Source organism: Carcharhinus amblyrhynchos, chromosome 8 (genome assembly GCF_965287045.1).
Source record: "Carcharhinus amblyrhynchos chromosome 8, sCarAmb.v2.hapA, whole genome shotgun sequence".
Taxonomy (NCBI): Eukaryota; Metazoa; Chordata; class Chondrichthyes; order Carcharhiniformes; family Carcharhinidae; genus Carcharhinus; species Carcharhinus amblyrhynchos.
Window position 1 is genome coordinate 112,119,582 of NC_137331.1, and position 22,655 is coordinate 112,142,236.

At 42.6% G+C, this 22,655-nt stretch overlaps 1 protein-coding gene across 3 annotated transcripts in view; it reads right to left on the reverse strand.

Moving 5' to 3' along the window:
- Positions 1-254: 254 nt before the first annotated feature.
- Positions 255-22,655, reverse strand: part of ppp4r1 (protein phosphatase 4, regulatory subunit 1) — an 82,423-nt gene continuing 60,022 nt past the window's right edge. For all 3 annotated transcript variants that reach the window (XM_080194662.1, XM_080194659.1, XM_080194660.1), the window contains 7 exons: positions 22,225-22,410; positions 20,009-20,170; positions 16,771-16,871; positions 9,952-10,072; positions 8,392-8,526; positions 7,540-7,681; positions 255-3,053 (listed from right to left, as the gene is read on the reverse strand). In XM_080194662.1, coding sequence (XP_080050788.1) covers positions 2,890-3,053; positions 7,540-7,681; positions 8,392-8,526; positions 9,952-10,072; positions 16,771-16,871; positions 20,009-20,170; positions 22,225-22,410 — 1,011 coding nt within the window. In that variant the 3' untranslated portion in view covers positions 255-2,889. The remainder of the gene's footprint in view (positions 3,054-7,539; positions 7,682-8,391; positions 8,527-9,951; positions 10,073-16,770; positions 16,872-20,008; positions 20,171-22,224; positions 22,411-22,655) is intronic.

Genomic DNA, 22,655 nt, shown 5'->3' on the forward strand with positions numbered 1-22,655 from the left:
ACGACCTGCTTGTGTTCTTATTTCCTGTTTCTGTATTTCTAAGCTACTGTTCATATCAAAGTCAGATTGGAATCAAAGTGCAAACTCAGTAGTTTCACAATCAGAAGTCTCGCCAGTAGTTACAGGCCCCACAATGTTATCAGTTCAACAGAGCTGTTAGATAAGGTACTATAAATCCCAATTGCTTTACATGCACTCCCTTCAACCATCTAAAGAATCCCAATCACATGCATAAAACTTTAGTAGCAACAAGCTTAGACAGTTGCATATTTATTTTTATTTGGACAAGTACAGAACAACTTGTATCACAACAGCTTTTTATGACATGATCAACAACAGGCACTCATGAGTGCTCACAGATATGTACATATAAAAAAGGTGCAGCATTCAGCCGATCATGATAAAAAGTTAAAATACCTGAATTTTCAGACATAAAGCTTGTGTGCTAATCCAATTCAAACATACTCTGCAGGACATGACCAGCATGAAATAGACAAGTACAAAGCAAAACTCTGCATAACGGCACAGAAATATGCTGTACTTTAAAATCATTTGACTACTTTGTAGTGTTAGTGCTGAGCCCTTCAGAATTCCCACTGCACACATTTAAACTCGCACAGAAATCTGACCATTTATCACACTTTGCAGCATGTAATACAAGATCATCTGTTATAGGTAACGCCTCATTTTCTGAAATGTCCAAAGTCCACATACGGAATGAATCATGTCATTTTATCTTGATGGGAGGGGAGGAGAGGAGGAGAAGTCAGTGGGTTTAAATAAGATTGCTAATGGTACAGAGCTAATCAGGTAAACCTGCGTTATTCTGTCATAGATAGAGAGCAATTGCCTGGAATGAGATCTGCTTGTCCAACAGGAATAAAACGTGGCAAGACCCAAAAAACAGAAACAAAACAATACGTAGGTCAAGGAACACAAGATTCAAGGAAAGAGAGTGGGTAGATCTCACTGGAAGGATATGTATCTGTGGAAGTTGAACATCTTTCAAAGAATAAGGAAGACCATAGCTAATACATCATTTGTCTTTTATATTCAACCTCCAAACACAGACTAGTGCCAGAACCGGAGGTTGGATTCTGAAAACTTGTAGCTGATCTGGAACACCACAATGACAAATCACAATCACTTACCACATTACACTGAGGTCAGAACTGTAATTCCTTGTTGGGGGAGGTGGAGGGGGGTGCAAAATAAACCATGTCAATTCTTCAGGTGGACACCACACAACCGACAATGTGAAAGCTCATGAAGTGACCACTCTACAAGTTGAATTTGACTCCCATTTCAAAGAGTTCATTACAATAAAACCCATTGCTTCATTTGCCAAAAATCATTCTTCAGGAACATGTTAAACCAACAGTCTTGTATCCTGGACTGATGAGAATTTTTCATCTCAATTACATCTTGCAGCCAGGATGACCTTTCAATAAAGATGACAGTTTTATCTTATTAAATTTAGAACAGGCCAGAAACTTTGAAACTACTTGCAAAAATGGAAGACAGGTCTACAGATGCTAGTTACTGAAAGCAACTCATTGCAGGTTTTAAAACAGAGCTGATACTGGCCATGGACCAAAGAACAAAATCAACTGAGACAGACCATATAGGCTGCCACTAAGGCACAAAGACCATCAGCTTGAACAAGATGGTGGGATTGTTAACTCAGAAGAATGGGGTTTTATAAATAATGGTGAATTCATCAAAATGATCTCACTGGGCAAAGATCTTTGTGGGACATTGTTCCATGGCGATTTGCCTTCCGTCTCCCTCTTCCCCTCCTCCTCCTCCATCATCAAGATGGTGGTTTATTTTGTTTATACATAGAGTGAATGAGAAATAAAAGGTGTGAGTGAAAGGGAGTCAGACATGTAAATTTAGATAGATGCAACACCTGATTTGCACACCAAATAGTGCAAAATTCCATACATCTGAATTTAGTCAGATTCATCTCAGTCTGAGGTATAAATTCTAGATCAATTTGGCTGGGTCTGCACATCTATACTAACTTATCACTTCTGCGCAGTAGTGAGGAATTTGTGAAAAAAAACTCAAGAGTATTTTCTATGCATGTGGGGTTTTTATGTACTTTTTTGTCTATACTTCAGTCAATTCCTGTGCAATATCCAAGGTGTTAGAATGAAAACCCACTAAAAAAAGGATGAATGAGTTGGGTAAAGAAGGGATTCGAAGCACTGCAGTGGCAGCCATTTTTCCATACCCACGAGGTTGCAGTTTGCTGTGAGGCAATTTGCAGGGAACAAGGCAAGTCCACTGTCCATGTTCAAACTAAATGAGGTATAACTAATCCATTTAGGTAAAAAACCCTTACATATCTAGCACAGTTGAAGAGAACTTTTCAGAATCAGTACATGAAACTTCTTGTACAGTATTAAGAAATACACATTAACTTGACTAATTCTCATTCTTTGCAAATGCAGTTAATTGTTGCTTACAGACAAGAATTGTCAGTAACGTTCGTATAACTTTTCTGGAAGGAATGATTAGATTTGAAATGGATAATCCCTCCTCCATTAAGGCGGCTCCAGGTGTTCAAGTTTGTTACTTTTAAGAATACAGGAGTTTAAGGCTTCGGTGGTAAAATCCTCTGAGAATTTTCAGTGGTCAAAATATGGAAATCAAGAGTCACGGCCACACGACTAGAAATAGTCTGAGTGAATCTCAGTGTAATCAAGGGCCACTAAGCAGGTCACCACAAAACGCAAAACCCCATCATTCAGTGTAGAAAACAGATATCTCACCGTATTCTGGAGCACTCACCCAGTACATTCCAGCTGATACACATTACTTAAAGCACTCATCAGTGACTCAGTTTGATCAGTCCAATGGTGCAAAGAACATTAGCCCATGTTAATACGTGGAAGAAGCAGTACTCATGGCATCATCACCAAGTTTTGTGCTGCTGGGATGTATGCTGGCAAAGTATCGGACATCCCGGTCTTGGTCAGCCTGCAATGCCACAGTGATCTGCTCTATGGCCTCCTGGTGAGAGCTGCCCGAGTTCACAAAGTATTCTGCAATAAAATAAGGAGATGAAATGACTTGGTAGGATGCCCTTCATTTCCTCTCCTAATTCTGCTCCTCCAAATCCCCAACCATTAATTTCAGTTAAGGACTGCAAACTGAAACAAGACACACCAGAAATCACTGACAAGCTTCCCTTTGGAAAAAACTTTTTTTTCCTTAAGTAAGCACCTTCCTTTAAAATTTTGGAGAATACCAAAAATTTCTATTCAAAGTCTCCTGTTGCTGTGAATGAGGCATGCATGAATATGAAGTATTGACAATCCCTATCCTGTCTTTCTTTACATTAGTACTGTAAACTTTGAGCAGAGATGGATTTATTTATCCAAATTATTTTTGGGAAGTGGAAGATGAGGCAACGATTTTTGACCAAATCAGAAAATTAGAATGGTTCCAACAAAGGAGACACCATTTGGCCAGTTATGCTCATGCTGGTGTGTCTGCACGAGTAACTTGCCTGGTCTCACTCCCCTATCTCCTTCTCCCTACAAAGTCTCTCTCCAGGTAATTACCTGATTCTTTTTGAAAGCCTTGATTAAACCTGCCTCTATCACATACTCAGGCAGTGACTAGTGGCGTGCCACAGGGATCAGTGCTGGGGCCTCAACTGTTTACCATATACACAGACGATCCAGAGGAGGGGACCAAGTGTAGGGTAACAAAGTTTGCGGATGACACAAAGATGAGTGGGAAAACAAATTGCGTGGAGGACACAAAGTCTGTAGAGAGATTTGGATACACTAAGTGAGTGGGCAAGGATCTGGCAGATGGAATATAACATTGGTAAGTGTGAAGTTATCCACTTTGGAAGGAATAATAGTAAAATGGAATATTATTTAAACGGTGAAAAATTACTATGCAGAGGGACCTGGGGCTTCTTGTGCACGAATTGCAAAAACTCAGTTTGCAGGTGCAGCAGGTAATCAAGAAGGCAAATGGAATGTTGGCCTTTATCGTGAGAGAGATGGAGTATAAAAGCAGGGAGGTCTTGCTGCAATTATACAAGGTACTAGTGAGGCCGCACCTAAAGTACTGTGTACAATTTTGGTCCCTTTTTTTAAGGAAGGATATATTAGCTTTGGAGGGAGTAGACAGAAGGTTCACCAGGTTGATTCCGGAGATGAGGGGGTTAGCTGATGAGGAGAGATTGAATAGACTGGGCCTGTACTCATTGGAGTTTAGAAGGTTGAGGGGAGATCTTATAGAAACATATAAGATAATGAAGGGGCTAGACAGGGTAGAAGCAGCGACGTTATTTCCACTTAGAATGGAATCGACAATTAGGGGGCATAGCCTCAAAATACGGGGGAGTCAATTTAGAACAGAGTTGAGGAGGAACTTCTTCTCCCAGAAGGTGGTGAATCTTTGACATTCTCTGCCCAATGAAGCAGTAGAGGCTACCTCGTTAAATGTATTTAAGTCACAGACAGATTGATTTTTAACCAATAAGGGAATTAAGGGTTATGGGGAGCAGGAGGGTAAGTGGAACTGATCCACTATGAGATCAGCCATGATCTTATTGAATGGCGGAGCAAGCTCGAGGGGCTAGATGGCCTACTCCTGCTTCTATTTCTTATGTTCTTATGCACTCTAGATTGTAACCACTGATTGTGTAGAAATTGTCACCATTGCACCTTTTGCTAATCACCTTGAATTGGTGTCCTCTGTTTCTGGATCTTTCCCCGAATGGGAGCAGTTTCTCCCCGTCTACTCTTTCAGATCCTCAATGATTTTGAACACCTCTAACAAATCTCCTTTTCAAGGAGAACAACCCCAGCTTCTCAGTCCATCCATGTAACTGAAGTTCCTCACTCCTGGAAACACACAAATCTGCATCCTCTCTATAGCCTTCACATCCTTCCTGAAGTGTAGTGCCCATAACTGGATACAATGGTCCAGTGAGACTAGCCGGTGTTTTATATAGGTGTGAAAGGCACAGAGGGTGCAAAGTTCTTCAACCACATTTAATAGAACATTTTCAGCCAGCAAGTAACAAGCCCAATGAAAGAGATGCAATTCCAATTTAGTTTTTGTAATGAAACTGGGCAAGTGAAGGAAGCAGCAGTGGGGGAACATGTTAGAGATAGTGACCATAATATATTTAGATTTAGCCTTGTGAAAAAGGACAAAAATAGACAGGAGTAAAAGTTTTAAACTGGGGGAAGACACATTTTCCAAAGTTGAGAGATGAACTGACAAGCATGGGTTTGATACAGCTGTGAGAAAGAAAGAAAAGGTCAAAGCAGTGGGAAGCATTCAAAAGTAGAGTTCTACTGGCACAGTATAGGCATGTCCCCACAAAAGAAAAGGGTGATGCTATCAAGTCTGGAGGCCCCTGGTTATCCAGAAGCATGATGTGGAGATGCAAGCATTGGACTGTGTTAAGCACAGTAAGAAGGCTCACAACACCAGGTTAAAGTCCAACAGGTTTATTTGGCAGCACAAGCTTTCGGAGCACTGCTCATTCTCAGGTGAGGGAGCAGCAAGACTCCGAAAGTTTGTGCTGCTAAATAAACCTGTTGGACTTTAACCTGGTGTTGTGAGACTACTTACTATCCAGAAACATACAGGCCAAGACGTACGAGGAAAGTAAAGCCTATGACAGTCACAAAGAACATAAGAACATAAGAAATAGGAGCAGGAGTAGGCCATCTAGCCCTTCGAGCCTGCCCCGCCATTCAATAAGATCATGGCTGATCTGTCGCTGCTCAGTTCCACTTTCCCGCCCTCTCCCCATAATCCTTAATCCCCTTGCCTATCAAAAACCCATCAACCCGCATCTTAAAAATATTTAGCGAGGCAGCCTCCACCACTTCAACGGGCAGAGAATTCCAGAGATTCACCACCCTTTGAGTGAAGAAGTTCCTCCTCAACTCCGTTCTAAACCGCCCCCCTTTTATCTTGAGGCTGTGCCCCCTAGTCCTACTGTCTTTTTTGAGTGGGAAGAGTCTTTCCACCTCTATCCTATATATCCCATTCATCATCTTATACGTCTCAATGAGATCTCCCCTCATTCTTCTAAACTCTAACGAGTACAAGCCCAGTTTATTCAGCCTCTCCTCATAGCTCAACCCCCTCAACTCCGGTATCAGCCTAGTAAACCTCCTCTGCACTCCCTCCAAGGCCAAAATATCTTTGCGCAGGTGCAGCGCCCAAAACTGCACACAGTACTCCAAAAGACTTGAATCATTTTTAAAATAAATTTTATAGGATATGGGTGTCGCAGACTAGGCCAGTACTTTTTGCCCATCCCTAGTTACCCACAAAAAGGTGGTGGTCAGTTGCTTTCTTGAACTGCTGCAGTTCCTGAGGTGTAGATACACCAACAATGCTGTCAGGGAGGAAGTCCCAGGATTTTGAACCAGTAACAGTGAACGATCGTCAATATATTTCCATGTTTGGGGAGTCACGAGGCGAGTTACATGCGACAGGATTCCCAGCCTCTCATCTGCTCTTATAGACACATTACTTATACGGCCGGTCCATTTCAGTTTCGGGTCAATGGTAACTCTGAGGATGTTGATAGTGGGGAATTCAGCGATGGTAATACCATTGAATGTCAAGGGATGATGGTCAGATCCTCTTTTGCTGGAGATGGTCATTGCCTGGCACTCATGTAGCACAAACGTTACTTGCCAGTTGCCAGCCCAAGCCTGGATATTGTCCAGGTATTGTTACATATGAACATGGACTGCTTCATTGCAATCAGCAAACATGCCCACTTCTGACACGATGGAAAGAAGATCATTGATAAAGCAACTGAAGATGGTTAGGCCTAGACAAGAACCCCTACAGTGATGTTCTGGAACTCAGATGATTGACCTCCAACCATCAGAACCATTTTCCTTTGCATCAGGTATGACTCCAAGCAGTGGAGGGCTTTCCCCAGATTCCCATTGACTCTGGTTTTGCCGGGGCTCCTTGATGCCATACTTGGCCAAATGCTGCTTTGGTGTCAAGGACAGTTACTCAAGTTCAGCTCTTAAGTCCATGTTTGAACCAAGGCTGCAAGGCCAGGAGCCGAAGACCCTATCGGAACTCAAACTGACTTAATACTGTAGAAAGTAGAAGGGTGAAGTAAAAAAAAACAAATCAGGAAAGAGTGGATACAAAAATATTGACAAGTAAAATCAAAGAAAATCCTAAAACGTTTTACATTAAGAGCAAGAGAATAACTTAAAAAAAAGGTAGGGCCTAGCAGAGATGTACTTGGCACTTGTGGGTTGATTCAGAGAATCCTTGGCCCATCAAGTCTGCACTGACCACAATCCCACCCAGGCCCTATCCTCATATTCCCTAACACAAAAGGGGCTTTTGAGTATGGCCAATTCACTTAACATGCATATCAAGAAAAGACCAAGGTAAACCTCAAGCACTTGTAATAGCTCTACAAATAAAAACTTCCATTCAAAAACAAACCTAATAATTGAGAATAACATCCTACAGGCATAGAAATGGGCAGAAAGATGACCTCACCTTTTTCCAACAGGGTTTGTCTCAAGGTTTTTGCCAGTAGCACTCTGACGTTTGGAACTGGATCGGATGCCAACTGTAGTAAATGTGGCATCAAGTGCTCAGTGAACTGTTCTATAGGGATATAATCATCTTCAAGTACAGCCTGAATTTCAAAAATGTAGAGAAATATTTAAAATGCAATGCAATATGTTGAGATATAAAAAGCAAAACTGACACTAATGGGGAAAGCTCATCAGTTCTAAGGAAAATGGCATTGAATAATAATTTTACAACAGCAGTTGGGAAGCACTCATTTCTCTGATTGGTTATAGTAAGTCATCTCACAACACCAGGTTAAAGTCCAACAGTGTTATTTGGAATCACGATAGGCCTGACGAAGGGACAGTGCTCTGAAAGCGCATGATTCCAAATAAACCTGTTGGACGTCAACCTGATGTTGTGAGACTTCTTACCGTGTCCTTCCTAGTCCATCACCGGCATCGCTGCATCCTGATTAATTATGTTATGGAAAACTCTTGTGTGCATGTACCTCAAAAATGATATGGTCAGGTTTCAGGATTGCAGAGAATCTCTAATAGTAATTAACACTCTTCACACATTTGTGACCAATAATATGCAAGCCTGCAATGTTAACTGGGTTGCAGTTAGTAAAGGTTTGCACAGACATGATGGGAATCCACACTGTGAAATGCTATGACTACAAGTAGAAAATCTCACGTGGACATTTATACTGTCAGAAACAGTAGGTTGCACTGCATATTTCTCATACAAATAGACAAAAAAAACAAAAATTAAGATGGGGCTGACTTTATGGTAACACTACTAGGTAGGGTGCTCCTGGAGTCTCCTTACCTGGCAGACAAAGACAAAGGCTTGACGACCTGACCATTTCACACAATGGCAGAACCTATCAACAAGTTCATGAATAAGGTCCACTGCTAATGCAGGAGTTGAAGCAGCATAGAATTTTCTAATCATCTCACCGATCTGCAAAGAACAAAGATATCCATATTAATGCCACCGTTTTTTTTTCCACAAGGAGCAAACAGTAGTTCATAAAGAACAAGAACGAAGAACAACCCAGCACAGGAAACAGGCTCTTCGGCCCAACAAGCCCACGCCGCCATCTTAACAAAGCATTTTCTTACACCTACCTTGCCCTGTGTGTATGCGAATGGTACCCCTATTGTAACCAGATTCAGGGGAGAACAGTGTAGGGTCAATTTGGTACACCAATCAGCCTAAGAGCACATCTTTGGGGCGTGGGAGGAAACTGGAGCACCCGGAGGAAACCCACGCAACCGCAGGGAGAATGCGCAAACTCCCACAGACACTGGCCCAAATCCATGTATCTGCACAGCTATGTTTTCTAAGACTAGGGTCATACACTAGATCAGGTGGTGGTCATGGAAGTTTGCGGGTGGAGTGGGGGTGAAGTACATATTTACTGCAGAGATTAGCTTTTAATTTCTCAGTACAAGGTTTTGTTTTTATTATAAGTTGACAAAGTTATTAAGTCTTAGACTGTGCATACCAGCATTAAATACAATCAGTACACTCCAGAGGCAGGCAGCCAGACTTTGAAACCATATCACTGTGAAATACAACCATTTTCTCTTTCATTTTGTTCTAGCCCTCCCTTTCATTTGTGTCTCTCAAGCTAGACTCAGTTTCCAGGAATTTCTTGAGTCAGAGCATCATGAGTTCAAATTCTGAGTCAGTGCAGTACTGTTGGAGTATTGCAATAGACTGTATATACAACCTTGTGCGATCTTTTAGATGAGAGGTGAAACTAACTAAGCTGCAATTGAAGCTGTTCTGGTGGACATAAAGATTCCTTTGCACCATTCAAAACAGGGGTAGGGAGCTCGCTTAGTAGTGGCACGTCCAAATAAGTGACAAAACATCCAAGTAATTTATTTCAAGGGAAGCACACCAAGAAATTCAGATTACGTGATCAGACAACAAACAAAGGCAAGCCTGTATTTTTCTTCAGAGTGCAATGTGGTTCCAATGGTGCTGGCTGCTTTACAGCATGAATCAGGTGGCTACACTTCTCAGGAGAACGCAACAGTAAACTCCATTATACCACCCTCAAATCATAGAATCCCTATAGTGCAGAAAAACACCACTTGGCATATGAAGTCTGCATTAATTTTCTGACAGAGTAACTTATCCCAACATATTTAATCCCCCTCACTTCAACACCTTGGGAGACTAAGGGATAATTTAGCATGGCCAATTGGGAGAACCATCATTGCTGTTTGTACAGAAACCTTCTCAGAAGTGAATCACTGCACTCAAAGACCAGGGATCAAACCTGGTGCCATCCTCGCTTGGGTTCATATGAGAAAGTGCATTTGCTTATTTGCATCGGCAAGCAGTTCGTCAGTCATTTCCATTACCACTTACCAATCGATAGGCAATCCATCGGACTGAAGAAACCTTATCGGCACAGAGGCTGAGTGATATTGGTCGTAGATAGTCATACACGTCTTTGGGGTTGTACAGCTCCAGCAGCAAAATCAATTGTCTAAAATTTTAACAAGTTGGAAACAGTCAAAAGAACATAAGAACATAAGAAATAGGAGCAGGAGTAGGCCATCTGGCCCTTCGAGCCTGCCCCACCATTCAATAAGATCATGGCTGATCTGTCGTGGCTCAGTTCCACTTTCCCGCCCTCTCCCCATAACCCTTAATCCCCTTGCTTATCAAAAACCCATCAACCTGCGTCTTAAAAATATTTAGCGAGGCAGCCTCCACCACTTCATTGGGCAGAGAATTCCAGAGATTCACCACCCTTTGAGTGGAGAAGTTCCTCTTCAACTCCATTCTAAACCGCCCCCCCCTTTATCTTGAGGCTGTGCCCCCTAGTCCTTCTGTCCTTTGAGCGGGAAGAGTCTCTCCACCTCTATCCTTTCCATCCCATTCATCATCTTATATGTCTCAATGAGATCTCCCCTCATTCTTCTAAACTCTAACGAGTACAAGCCTAGTTTATTCAGCCTCTCCTCATAGCTCAACCCCCTCAACTCCGGTATCAGCCTAGTAAACCTCCTCTGCACTCCCTCCAAGGCCAAAATATCCTTGCGTAAGTGTGGCGACCAAAACTGCACACAGTACTCCAGCTGCGGCCTCACCAATGCCCTATACAGCTGCAGCAAGACCTCCCTACTTTTATATTCAATCCCCCTCGCTATGAAGGCCAGCATCCCATTAGCCTTCCTGACCACCTGCTGCACCTGCAGGCTGGGTTTTTGCGACTCATGCACAAGGACCCCGAGGTCCCTCTGCACTGTCGCCTGCTGCAGTTTTTCACCACGTAAGTAATAGTCCTTCCTACCATTATTCCTACCAAAGTGGACCACCTCGCACTTGCCAACATTAAATTCCATTTGCCAGTTCCTGGCCCATTCGCCCAGCCTATCTAGATCCTTCTGCAGACTCTCCACACCCTCCGCGCAATTTGCCGTTCCCCCAATCTTGGTGTCATCAGCAAATTTCGACACCATACATTCGGTTCCCTCCTCCAGATCATCTATATAAATGGTAAATAGCTGAGGCCCCAGCACCGACCCCTGGGGCACTCCACTAGTCACTAACCGCCAATCCGAATAGCACCCGTTAACCCCCACTCTCTGCCTCCTATTTGACAACCAATCCTCTATCCATGCTAACACCCTACCCCCAACTCCATGCCCCCTTACCTTCTGCAATAACCTCTTGTGAGGTACCTTGTCAAACGCCTTCTGAAAATCAAGACAGACCACATCCACCGGCTCTCCTCTATCCACCGCCCTAGACACATCCTCATAAAACTCCAGTAAATTTGTCAGACACGACTTCCCCTTAATGAAACCGTGCTGCGTCTGCTCTATCAAGCAATTCCCCTCAAGATGCCTCGCTATTTCCTCCTTGATGACAGACTCTAACATTTTACCCACAACAGACGTTAAACTAACCGGCCTATAATTCCCTGCCTTTTGCCTGCCACCCTTCTGAAACAACGGCGTAACATTAGCCGTTTTCCAATCTTCCGACACTTCCCCGGAATCCAGCGACGATTGAAAAATAACCACCAAGGCATCCACTATCACCTCCGCCATTTCTTTCAGAACCCTCGGATGCATTCCATCCGGTCCTGGGGACTTGTCCACAATCAGTCCCTCCAGTCTGTCGAGCACCGCCTCTCTAGTAACAATAATGTCATCGAGACCCTCCAGTCCTACCACCTTTCCATTGCTAACACCCGGCAAATTATTCACGTCCTCCTCCGTGAAGACAGAAACAAAAAAGTTATTCAAGACCTGAGTCATTTCCCCATCCCCTACCACTAATTCCCCCCTCTCATCCTCTAAGGGTCCAACGTTCACCCTAGCCAGCCTCCTCCTTTTTATATATTTATAAAAACTCTTGCTATCCTTTTTTATATTAAGCGCTAGCCCAGCTTCATAGTTTCTCCTACCCTTCTTTATCAACTTCTTTGTCAATCTTTGTTGACATTTAAACCTCTCCCAATCCTCTTCTCGCCCACTACTCTTAGCTACTCTAAACGCCTCACTGATCATGTAAAATACATGTTCAACTGCAAGCTAATATAGTTTGGGGGGAGTGGGGGAGGGGCAGCGGGGTTAAACATGCAAAGAAGCAAGAAGAAAATGTCAATAGTAAACAAGAGCGATAGAGGGACAGTGAGTGAGCGAGCGAGAAAGGACAGGGGAAAGACACAAGGAAAGAGAAAGAGAAAGAAATTAAGAATACAATTATGTATGGCTTTAGACCACATTCATTCTTCAATGAGATCTATTTTTAAACAGTTTGCCCTCAACCATGGCCCATGCCTTGATCAACAGATATGATTGATGTCAAAGCTGTTCCATAACCAGCAGATTCTTGAATAACAAAAAGGACTGCTTTACCCGTAATAGATTCACCTATCACTGAGGGAAAGAAAAACAGCTATCACCTTGGATTGACATGATAAACTGAGGAACTCCTTTAGTATTAGTGTGTCATTCACTAGGGACAGTACGGTGGCAGTGATTAGTATTGCTGCCTCAGTGCCAGGGATGCAGATTCAATTCTGGCCTTGGGTGACCATCTGTGCGAACTCTGCATGTTGTCCCTATGTCTGCGTGGGTTTCCTCTGGATGCTCCGGTTTCCTCCCATAGTCTAAAGATGTGCAGATTTGGTTAGTTGGCCATGCTAATTTGCCCCTTCGTGTCTCCCATGAAGTGTAGGTTAGGGGGATTAAATGTGTTTGCATATGTACTGTCAGAGCTGGTGCAGAGTTGATGGGCCGAACAGCTTGCTTCTGCATTGTAGAGTTTCTATGATTCAAGGGTGAGACAGCTTGAATTTCAATACTTTATTTTATAAAAATCAACTCAAATCTAAGTTGCAGTACCAAAGATTTATTTTGAATGGATTGATTCCTAGTGATATGTATGCACTTGGCCAGTCACATACAAGCTGACTAAACACATGTTTGACAGAAAGTGTTAAAAGGAGAGCTGAAGACTGTAAAGGCAGCTGGACAAGTTCTGCTTCAGCTGGGCCAAGATTAAGAACCAAATATTCTCTGCTGTAAAATGTAGGTCAGCAATTTTTAATAAAGTTAATTAAATGAAACTCCAGTGAATATAATTGTAACTGATTTTGTCTCTCCTCATATGAGAAACCTGCCATCCCAGAAATCAGCCTGGTAAACCTTTGCTGCAGTCCCTTCCTCGGATAAGGACACCAAAGCTGCATACAAATGTGTCCTCATCAATGCCCTGTACATTTGCAGTAAAACATCCCTATTCCTATACTCACATCTACCTTTGCTCATAACTTCAATGAATTTTCTAAGCCGAACCCTATATCTTAGGTGCCTGCTCTTTCGGCATATATTCCCCATTGCTTTTCCCATTAAAATGTATGACCACACACTTATCAATGTTAAAATGCATCTTCCTTCTGATGCTGTTAACTTCTCTATTTTCATGAAGTATTCTACAAAGCTTCTATGCTCTTTACCCCAAGACGCCATAATTTCACATCATTTAGTTGTGTTCTATCAACTTCTAATTCAACATGCACCTGAAATTTTCTGAAACCTGTTCAGACAGCACATCACTGTCTAAAAATATGTATATACAATGTCTATTTCACTTCTTCTAACAATCGAGCCATTTGCTCAAAATGTGGTTTCCAATGGGGGTACCATAAGCATAGACATGGATCAAGAGTGGAGGAGGAAAAACACATTGTTAAGATGGCGGCGCGGGCTTGTTGGGCCGAAGGGCCTGTTTCCTGTGCTGTGTTGTTCTTTGTTATATTAAAATCATAAAGAGACTTGCTTGATTCCTTGAATAACACTTGCATTTTTTAAAATTTTAATTAAGCAATAACTTATGCTTGATGTTGAACTTCCTTGTCCAGTTATCCAGGTTAACCTACAGGCTTTGAACATGGATGAAGATGAAACTCTGCATTCTGTGAGCTAGCTACTCCCAGTAAACTGGACTCAATCAGGAAAACTGGCACAAAACACTGGATGCAGATAAATGCAACCTAATTTATCTCTAATACTTTGAGAGAAAAGTGAAAGACAGCATATCTGGAAAAGAATGAGATCTAGTAGAGCAGGTATTTTGATTTAAAAAAGGAAAAAGGGAAAAAGGCTGTAGGTAAAAAAGAAATGCAATTCTCTGACTGACAACACTGAAGATTAAAGCAAGGAAACAATCTTGAAATAGATACATAATTGATTACACCACAGTTGGGAGTATTGCAGCTCTGGGATTATCAGAATATTGGAGCTCTGGAAAAGAAGATTCAATAGAATTGTATCCTTTTGAAAAGTTGCATAAAAAAAACAAAAAAAGACTTAAAATAGTTTTACCCTCCTATCAATCCTCTACAACTGATGCAAAAAAAAGTTAAGGATAATCCAATAACATTTCCAAATGGAAAGGTTTGTTGAGAGTAAATAGCGAAAGACCATTTTCCCATCAGCTGGAAATAAGTGGGTATAAGCAGGTGCAGCAGGTGGTCAGGAAGGCAAATGGGATGCTGGCCTTCATAGCGCGGGGGATTGAATATAAAAGTAGGAGGTCTTGCTGCAACTGTACAGGGCACTGGTGAGGCCGCAGCTGGAGTACCGTGTGCAGTTTTGGTCGCCACACTTACGCAAGGATATTTTGGCCTTGGAGGGAGTGCAGAGGAGGTTTACTAGGCTGATACCGGAGTTGAGGGGGTTGAGCTATGAGGAGAGGCTGATTAAACTAGGCTTGTACTCGTTAGAGTTTAGAAGAATGAGGGGAGATCTCTGAGACGTATAAGATGATGAATGGGATGGATAGGATAGGATAGAGGTGGAGAGGCTCTTCCCGCTCAGAAAGGACAGTAGGACTAGAGGGCACAGCCTCAAGATAAGGGGGGGCAGTTTAGAACGGAGTTGAGGAGGAACTTCTTCACTCAAAGGGTGGTGAATCTCTGGAATTCTCTGCCCGTTGAAGTGGTGGAGGCTGCCTCGCTAGATATATTTAAGATGTGGGTAGATAGGTTTTTGATAGGCAAGGGGATTAAGGGTATTGGGGAGAGGGCGGGAAAGTGGAATGAGCCACGACAGATCAGCCATGATCTTATTGAATGGTGGGGCAGGCTCGAAGGGCTAGATGGCCTACTCCTATTTCTTATAAAGTTGGGATTCTAGGACAGTAGCAGAATGAAGGAGAAATTAGAATTTATTTCAGTTTTATTAGAACATTGAATGCTTCACCACAGGAGGCTATTAAGAACAGAATTCCTTTACAAGGGAACCGAAGATGTGCACGTGAGGTAGATTGGCCATACTAACTTGGTTGGTTGGTTGGTTGGTTGGTTGGTAGGTAGGTAGGTAGGTAGGTAGGTAGGTAGGTAGGTAGGTAGGTAGGTAGGTAGGTAGGTGGGTGGGTAGGTAGGTAGGTAGGTAGGTAGGTGGGTGGGTGGGTGGGTGGGTGGGTGGGGAGGGAGGGAGGGAGGGAGGGAGGAAGGAAGGAAGGAAGGAAGGAAGGAAGGAAGGAAGGAAGGAAGGAAGGAAGGAAGGAAGGAAGGAAGGGGGGGGGGAGAGAGAGGGAGGAAGGAAGGAAGGGGGGTGGAGGGGAAGGAAGCGGGGGGAGGAAGTGGTCTAGCAGGGTAAATACGCTGGGTTATGGGGAAGGGGCCTGGATAGGACTGTTGTTGGCGCAAGCCCAATGGGCCAAATGGCCACCTCCTGTATGCAAGGATTCTATGGTTCAAGTAGTGTGGATTTTTTTTTACATTATGGTAAAAAAAGGCAAGAAAATTGGAGTAATAGCAATAGAATTAGCATCAGCATGATTGGTCGGATTCCTTTGGTGCTGTAATTTTTATAGTTTATGCTACAGCTGTAAACTTATATATTCCACCCTATACTCCAGATTACTCATTAGTGGACAAAGCTAAAAATTATGACTTCCTGTCCTCTGCGCAGATCAGCCTCTTGTAAACAGTCTGCCTAATCTGGATTTAACTTTCAGTCCACAATTCAGGCAGGTACTGTATGACTTGGAGTTTACTCTCCCTGAACGCTCTGGGAAGCAGTTTACGTCATTCATACTATGGCTGATGAGAATTTGAAATCAGTTCTCAACTACAATATCTCAAGTTAAAAGGTAGAATTAGGTATGTATTGAAGAGAATTCGATTAATATCACTTGCATGATCATAAAAGCATAGTTCCTTGAAAATTCTATAAGGGTTAAGAAATTAAGTTTCTATTTTAACTGAGTCGTAAAGATTGTACATTTGTTCCAGTGGTAAATTGCAGAATAATTTGCTACATGGAGAGCTTTTGATATAGGGTGGCACAGCAGCTTGCACTGCTGTCTCAGTGTCAGGGACCTGGGTTCAATTCTGACCTTGGGTGACTGACTGTGTGGAGTTTGCACATCCTCTCTGAATCTGCGTGGGTTTCCTCCGGGTGCTCTGGTTTCCTCCCACAGTCAAAAGATGCGCAGGTTAGGTGGATCGTCCACGCTACATTTCCCTTTAGTGTCAGGGGAAATAGTGGGGTAAATACGTGAGGTTACAGGGATAGGGTGGGATTGTTGTCGGTGCAGGCTCAATGGTCTCTTTCTACACTGTAGGGATTTTATTCTATTCTATTTTAAAAGTTAGTCCACTTGAGCCAAAAAAAAATATAGGTCATAAACAAAACTACTGAATGCTCAAATACATACTCAGAAAGCTCAGCTCTGAAGCGCCAATTCCTGCTGTTGTCTGTTACCATAAATTCTTGGAGCTGAGAGAGGTACTCCCTTCTCTTTTCTGCTTGGAGCAACTGTGGAACCCAAAAAACACACTTTAGAAAGGACAATCTAAATTGAATACAAGCATACAGGCACATTGGAAAAACAGAGCAAGTGGCACAGACTTGACTAGTTTAGACTACATGAAACTGTAATATTCAGGTTTTCTGTGTTAGGTATCAATGTTTACAGCCACATTTGTGTCCTAGTTCAAAATAGTTTCTAAACCTACTTCCTTACTAATGTACGCTTAAATATTTAGTGAGATTTGTGCAATCATTGAACTGGCGAATTAAACACTTTCCTCCTAGCACTCATAGCAAATATTTCCAGGTCAGGCTCAGCACGAACTAAATATCAAATAAACCTCTATCTAACATACTTCACACGGCTTTGGTCCAGGGTCAAACAGAAAAGCAGCCTGTATTTCAGCCATTCCAAGTTGTTCCATATTGTTTGCTTTCGTCCTCTGGTTCCATGGTTAGTAACACTGTTTTAGCACCACTCGGCTCACAAAGAACAAAGGAATGAGAAAATTACAGCACAGGAACAGGCCCTTCAGCCTTCTAAGCCTGCATCGACCATGCTGCCCGACTGAACTTAAAGCCCTTTACCCTTCTGGGGATCATATCTCTCCATTCCCATTCTATTCATGTATTTGTGAAGACATCCCTTAAAAGTCACTATTGTATCTGCTTCCACTAACTCCCCGGCAATGAGTTCCGGGCACCCACCACCCTCTGCGTAAAAACACTTGCTTCTTTTAAACCTTGTCCCTCGCACTTTAAACCTATGCCCCCTGGGTAATTGACTCTTCCACCCTGGGGAAAAAAAAAGCTTCTGACTCTCTACTCTGTCCATGCCTCTCATTCTTGTAGACTTCTATCAGGTCGCCCTTCAACCTCCAGTGTTCCAGTGACAGCAAACCAAGTTTCTCCAATCTCTCCTCAGCTAACACCCTCCATATCAGGCAACATCCTGGTAGATCTTTTCTATACCCTCTCCAAAGCCTCCACATCCTTCTGGTAGTGTGGCGACCAGAATTAAACACTACATTCCAAGTGCAGCCTAACGAAAGTGCTATAAAGTTGCAACACAACTTGCCGATTTTTAAACACAACACCCCAGCCGATGATGGCAAGCATGCCATATGCTTTCTTGACTGCCTTCTCCAACTGCGTTGCCACTTTGTGACCTGTGTACCTGTACTTCCCTATCTCTCTGCCTATCAATACTCTTAAGGGTTCTGCCATTTACTGTATATTTCCTATCTTTATCAGATCTTCCAAAATGCATTACCTCACATTTGTCTGGATTAAACTCCATCTGCCACTTCTCTGCCCAAGTTTCCAACTGATCCACATTCTGCTGTCTCCTCAGATTGGTGAATTTGTGGATAGCGATGAGGACCGTCATTATGTCATTCGCAACGTGACTCATCAAACCAGTTACATTTTCCTTCAAATCATTCGTGCATATTAAGAACAGCAAAGATGCCTGAGGAATGCCACTTGTCACAGCCCTCCATTCCGAAATGCACCGTTCCACTGCTACCTTATGTCTTCTGACCGAGCCAATTCTGTATTCGCCATGCCAGCTCATCTGATCCCATGCAACTTCATGTTCTGTACTAGTCTGCCATGAAGGATCTTGTCAAAGATGAAGCCCACCTACTGAAGCCCACCTACTGAAGCCCACCTACTGAAGCCCACCTACTGAAGCCCACCTACTGAAGCCCACCTACTGAAGCCCACCTACTGAAGCCCACCTACTGAAGCCCACCTACTGAAGCCCACCTACTGAAGCCCACCTACTGAAGCCCACCTACTGAAGCCCACCTACTGAAGCCCACCTACTGAAGCCCACCTACTGAAGCCCACCTACTGAAGCCCACCTACTGAAGCCCACCTACTGAAGCCCACCTACTGAAGCCCACCTACTGAAGCCCACCTACTGAAGCCCACCTACTGAAGCCCACCTACTGAAGCCCACCTACTGAAGCCCACCTACTGAAGCCCACCTACTGAAGCCCACCTACTGAAGCCCACCTACTGAAGCCCACCTACTGAAGCCCACCTACTGAAGCCCACCTACTGAAGCCCACCTACTGAAGCCCACCTACTGAAGCCCACCTACTGAAGCCCACGTGGACAACATCCATTGATGTACCCTCAATCACCTTTGTCACTTCCTCAGAAAACTCGATCAAATTAGTGGAACACAACCTCCCCTTCACAAAAGCGTGTTGCCTCTCGCTAATATGCCCATTTATTTTCAAGTGGGAATAAATTCTGTCTCGAAAAATCCTCTCCAATAACTTTCCTACCACTGACGTCAGGCTCACTGGCCTGTAATTACCTGGATTATTCTTGCTATCCTTCTTAAACGAAGGAACAACATTGGTTATTCTCTGATCCTCTGGGACTTGTCCTGTTACCAGTGAGGATACAAAGATTTCTCTTAAGGCCCCAGCAATTTCCTCTCCTGCCTCTCAGTATTCTGGGATATATCCCATCAGGCCCTGGGGACTTGTCTACCTTAATGTTTCTCAAGAACCCCAATACCTCTTCCTTTTTGATCTCAACATCTGTGCAATATATACAGGCTAAAAAGCAATCAGGAACAGTGGTTGATGTTTCCTTCTTTAAGCAGACATTGTGTTGTCCCTACTGCCACTGCAGATCAAGATCACTAATTCAGCAGACCAAGGATCAAACCTGCAACCTTCCTGGTGTTCATTATGCAACCATCTACTTTTACTAAGAATCCCTACAGCCAGAAAGAGAGAGAAGACTTCCATCCCATCTTTAGAGGCTGCATTTAAATCAAAGTCCCAGAAATATAAAGAACGAAGAGCAAATCCTTGCACCCCCCTAGTGACTCTGTAGTCACTGAGAGCTCAGTAAAAAGTCTGACAACACCAGGTTTTAGTCCAACCTATTTATTTGATAATATACTCGCAAGCTTTCGGGTTAGCCCCTTCGTCAGGTGAAGGGGCTAACCTGACGAAGGGGCTAACCCGAAAGCTTGCGAGTATATTATCAAATAAATAGGTTGGACTAAAACCTGGTGTTGTCAGACTTTTTACTGTGTTTACGCCAGTCCAACGCCGGCATACCCACATCGTCACTGAGAGCTAACAGATTAATTACTACAATTTACAAATTACCTTCAAGAAGTCGTACAAGTGCTTCAGGACACCTATCCGTACTTCATCAAGGTCTTTCAAAAAGCCATTAAAAACAGGAACTAGATCTGCTGCAGTTAGCTGGTCTCCAAGAATGACTGCCAGCTCATGAATGGAGAATGCAAGAGTCCTTCGAACTTTCCACTGAAAACGGAAGTAAAGCAAGAACACATAACGCAAATTAAGCAGAACTACTAAATGTTAATTTAAGCATTTCAACTCATGGCACAATTCTTTCAGATGTTAATCACGCTGATGTAGGGGAGCTGAATTATGAATGAGGAAGCCACTTAATACAAGGTTCTCTTTCTCAATGACGACTTGTCTGGGCAATGAGGGACATGCAGCAAATGCTGGCCTTGCCAGCAAGACGCACGTCCCATTAAAGAATAAAAAACATTTCCCTTCACGGTACATGACAAATTCTTTCTGCATTTAGCTTTCATCAAAAAAAACAACAGATCAATTTAAATGTTTGAAAAATAAATCCTTATATTGTATGTGCTTAAATCAATACTGTAGATTGGAATAATTAATCCAATGAAAGACAGTGAAAGATGAAAGCTATTTTTTAATTTCCTAACTTGGCATTAGAGTCAAGGATTTATTCCCTAGCTTGATATGAAGTTTAAAGTTTATTATTTGTCACAACACTGCAATGACGTTCCTGTGAAAATCACTACACCTAGCTATATACAAAAATTAACTTTTACACTGCCCTAATGGAATACCTGAGTCCAAAATTTAAAAATTAACTGTTAAGACACTTTTGCATTTTCCCAAATTTTAAATGTACGTTTTACTTTCCAATTTAGTACCAACATTTTGGACTGTAGGTTCAGGTAAACTAGAAAACTAGAGAAGCTAGCAGAGAGGGTGACTTCAACCCTACCAATTTGACTGTGTATGCAAAGCAAGTGTCTAACATACTGTTGCCACTCAATCCGACGTTAAATATTTCCCTTGATGCAACAACAGATCAAAATGAAAAAGAACCCCCAGATTAAATGTTAAAAACCTGATAAACATGCACCCATTGTTGAAATTAATTCCAATTTTAAATATTACTGCATGCAATCAAAGTAATGGAGTTAGACCAAGCGATCAACTGAATCCTATCCTTCACAAAGGATTGGGGCCAAAGACAATAGCAACCCTCTGATATTTCACTATTTTGGATTTCCTTCATATGCAAGCGTGCAAGCTTATTGAGCATCAGCCAGGGCGGCACAGTGGTTAGCACTGTTGCCTCTCAGCATTAGGGTTCGATTCCTGGTTTGGGTCATTGCCTGGATGGAATTTGCACTTTCTCCCTGTGTCTGCATGCTGCATTGGCCATGCTAAATTCTCCCTCAGTGAACCTGATAGGTGTCGGAGTGCACATTGTGATATCCTGAGGTTGTGATTTGGAAATCCTGTTGGTGATTTAGGAATAAATGCAAGATGATCCAGTTCCCCAGAGCGTCTGTCAGCAAGCAGAGACACAGCAACTGACTGCGCCCTGGGAATAATGGCACCTCAAATTTCCCGTGGGATTTCCTTTCCCAATAAGCATCTCGAACGAAGAGATTGGGATAGCAATTGTGTTTATGCATAATTTTGGTTTTAATAAATTCTATCTGTTGGAAACAGATTAAACTGCAATCATATGAAGGGAATTGGATATTTAACAACCACATGCATTCAGATAGCCTCCTGGTCTTGTGAACCAAGACAGGACGCTAGGCAATTTTCACAGTAACTTCATCACAATGTTAATGTAGCCTACTTGCAATAAATAAATTTAAATAGTAAATAGCTCATGGGATTTAATGGGATTGAGGGTTATAGATAGGCCTAGTAGGTAGGGATATGATCAGCACAACGCGTGGGCCGAAGGGCCTGTTTGTGCTGTAGCGTTCTAAATAGTGGAAGATATTGTAACCAAATCCACTTCTCCTCTCACCAATGTCTACATTCGAACTTTTGAATAGAAGGGATTTGTTTTCTAACCCCAGGCACTGAAGCCAATCGCAATACCCCATTGTTACAAATGCCCAGCTGAAAATCATCAACACAAATCTTTAGGGTAATCCTGCTACTGATAAGCTCTTCAAATGAGTTGAAAAGAAAAATTTGATTGTGTTTCTCTTTAAACAGCACTGAGTGCATTCAATATGTAATACTGGTTTTCAAAACTGCACAATTACACCACATACCTGCATATCTGAAGCTAGTATCTCATATGTATTTTTCAGACAGTGCCAGTTTTGCCTGCCCAAAGTGAATGCCACTCCAGGGAGACTGTAAGCGCAGTGCTTTGCTATCTCTGTATCAACAGTCTGGGCACGTGAAGGATCAGTCATGGAAAGGTACTGATCGAGCAATGCTTGAGGAACTACATCCTGAAAATGTTGATGAGCAAAAGTTAAATCAACAAAATTCCAAATCTTATAATAAACTGTATTGCACAGCAACATTCTTTGTAGGGCAAGTTTTGTAAATAATTACATATCTCATTTCCACATTAAGCCTCTCCCTACCTTCCCAAATCTCCATGACCATTCATTTGCAGAAAGCAGCTACACATGCTTCCATTAGTTGCCTAGAACTTCACCTCATTGGAAATGCTTTGTATGTGGAGATCAGA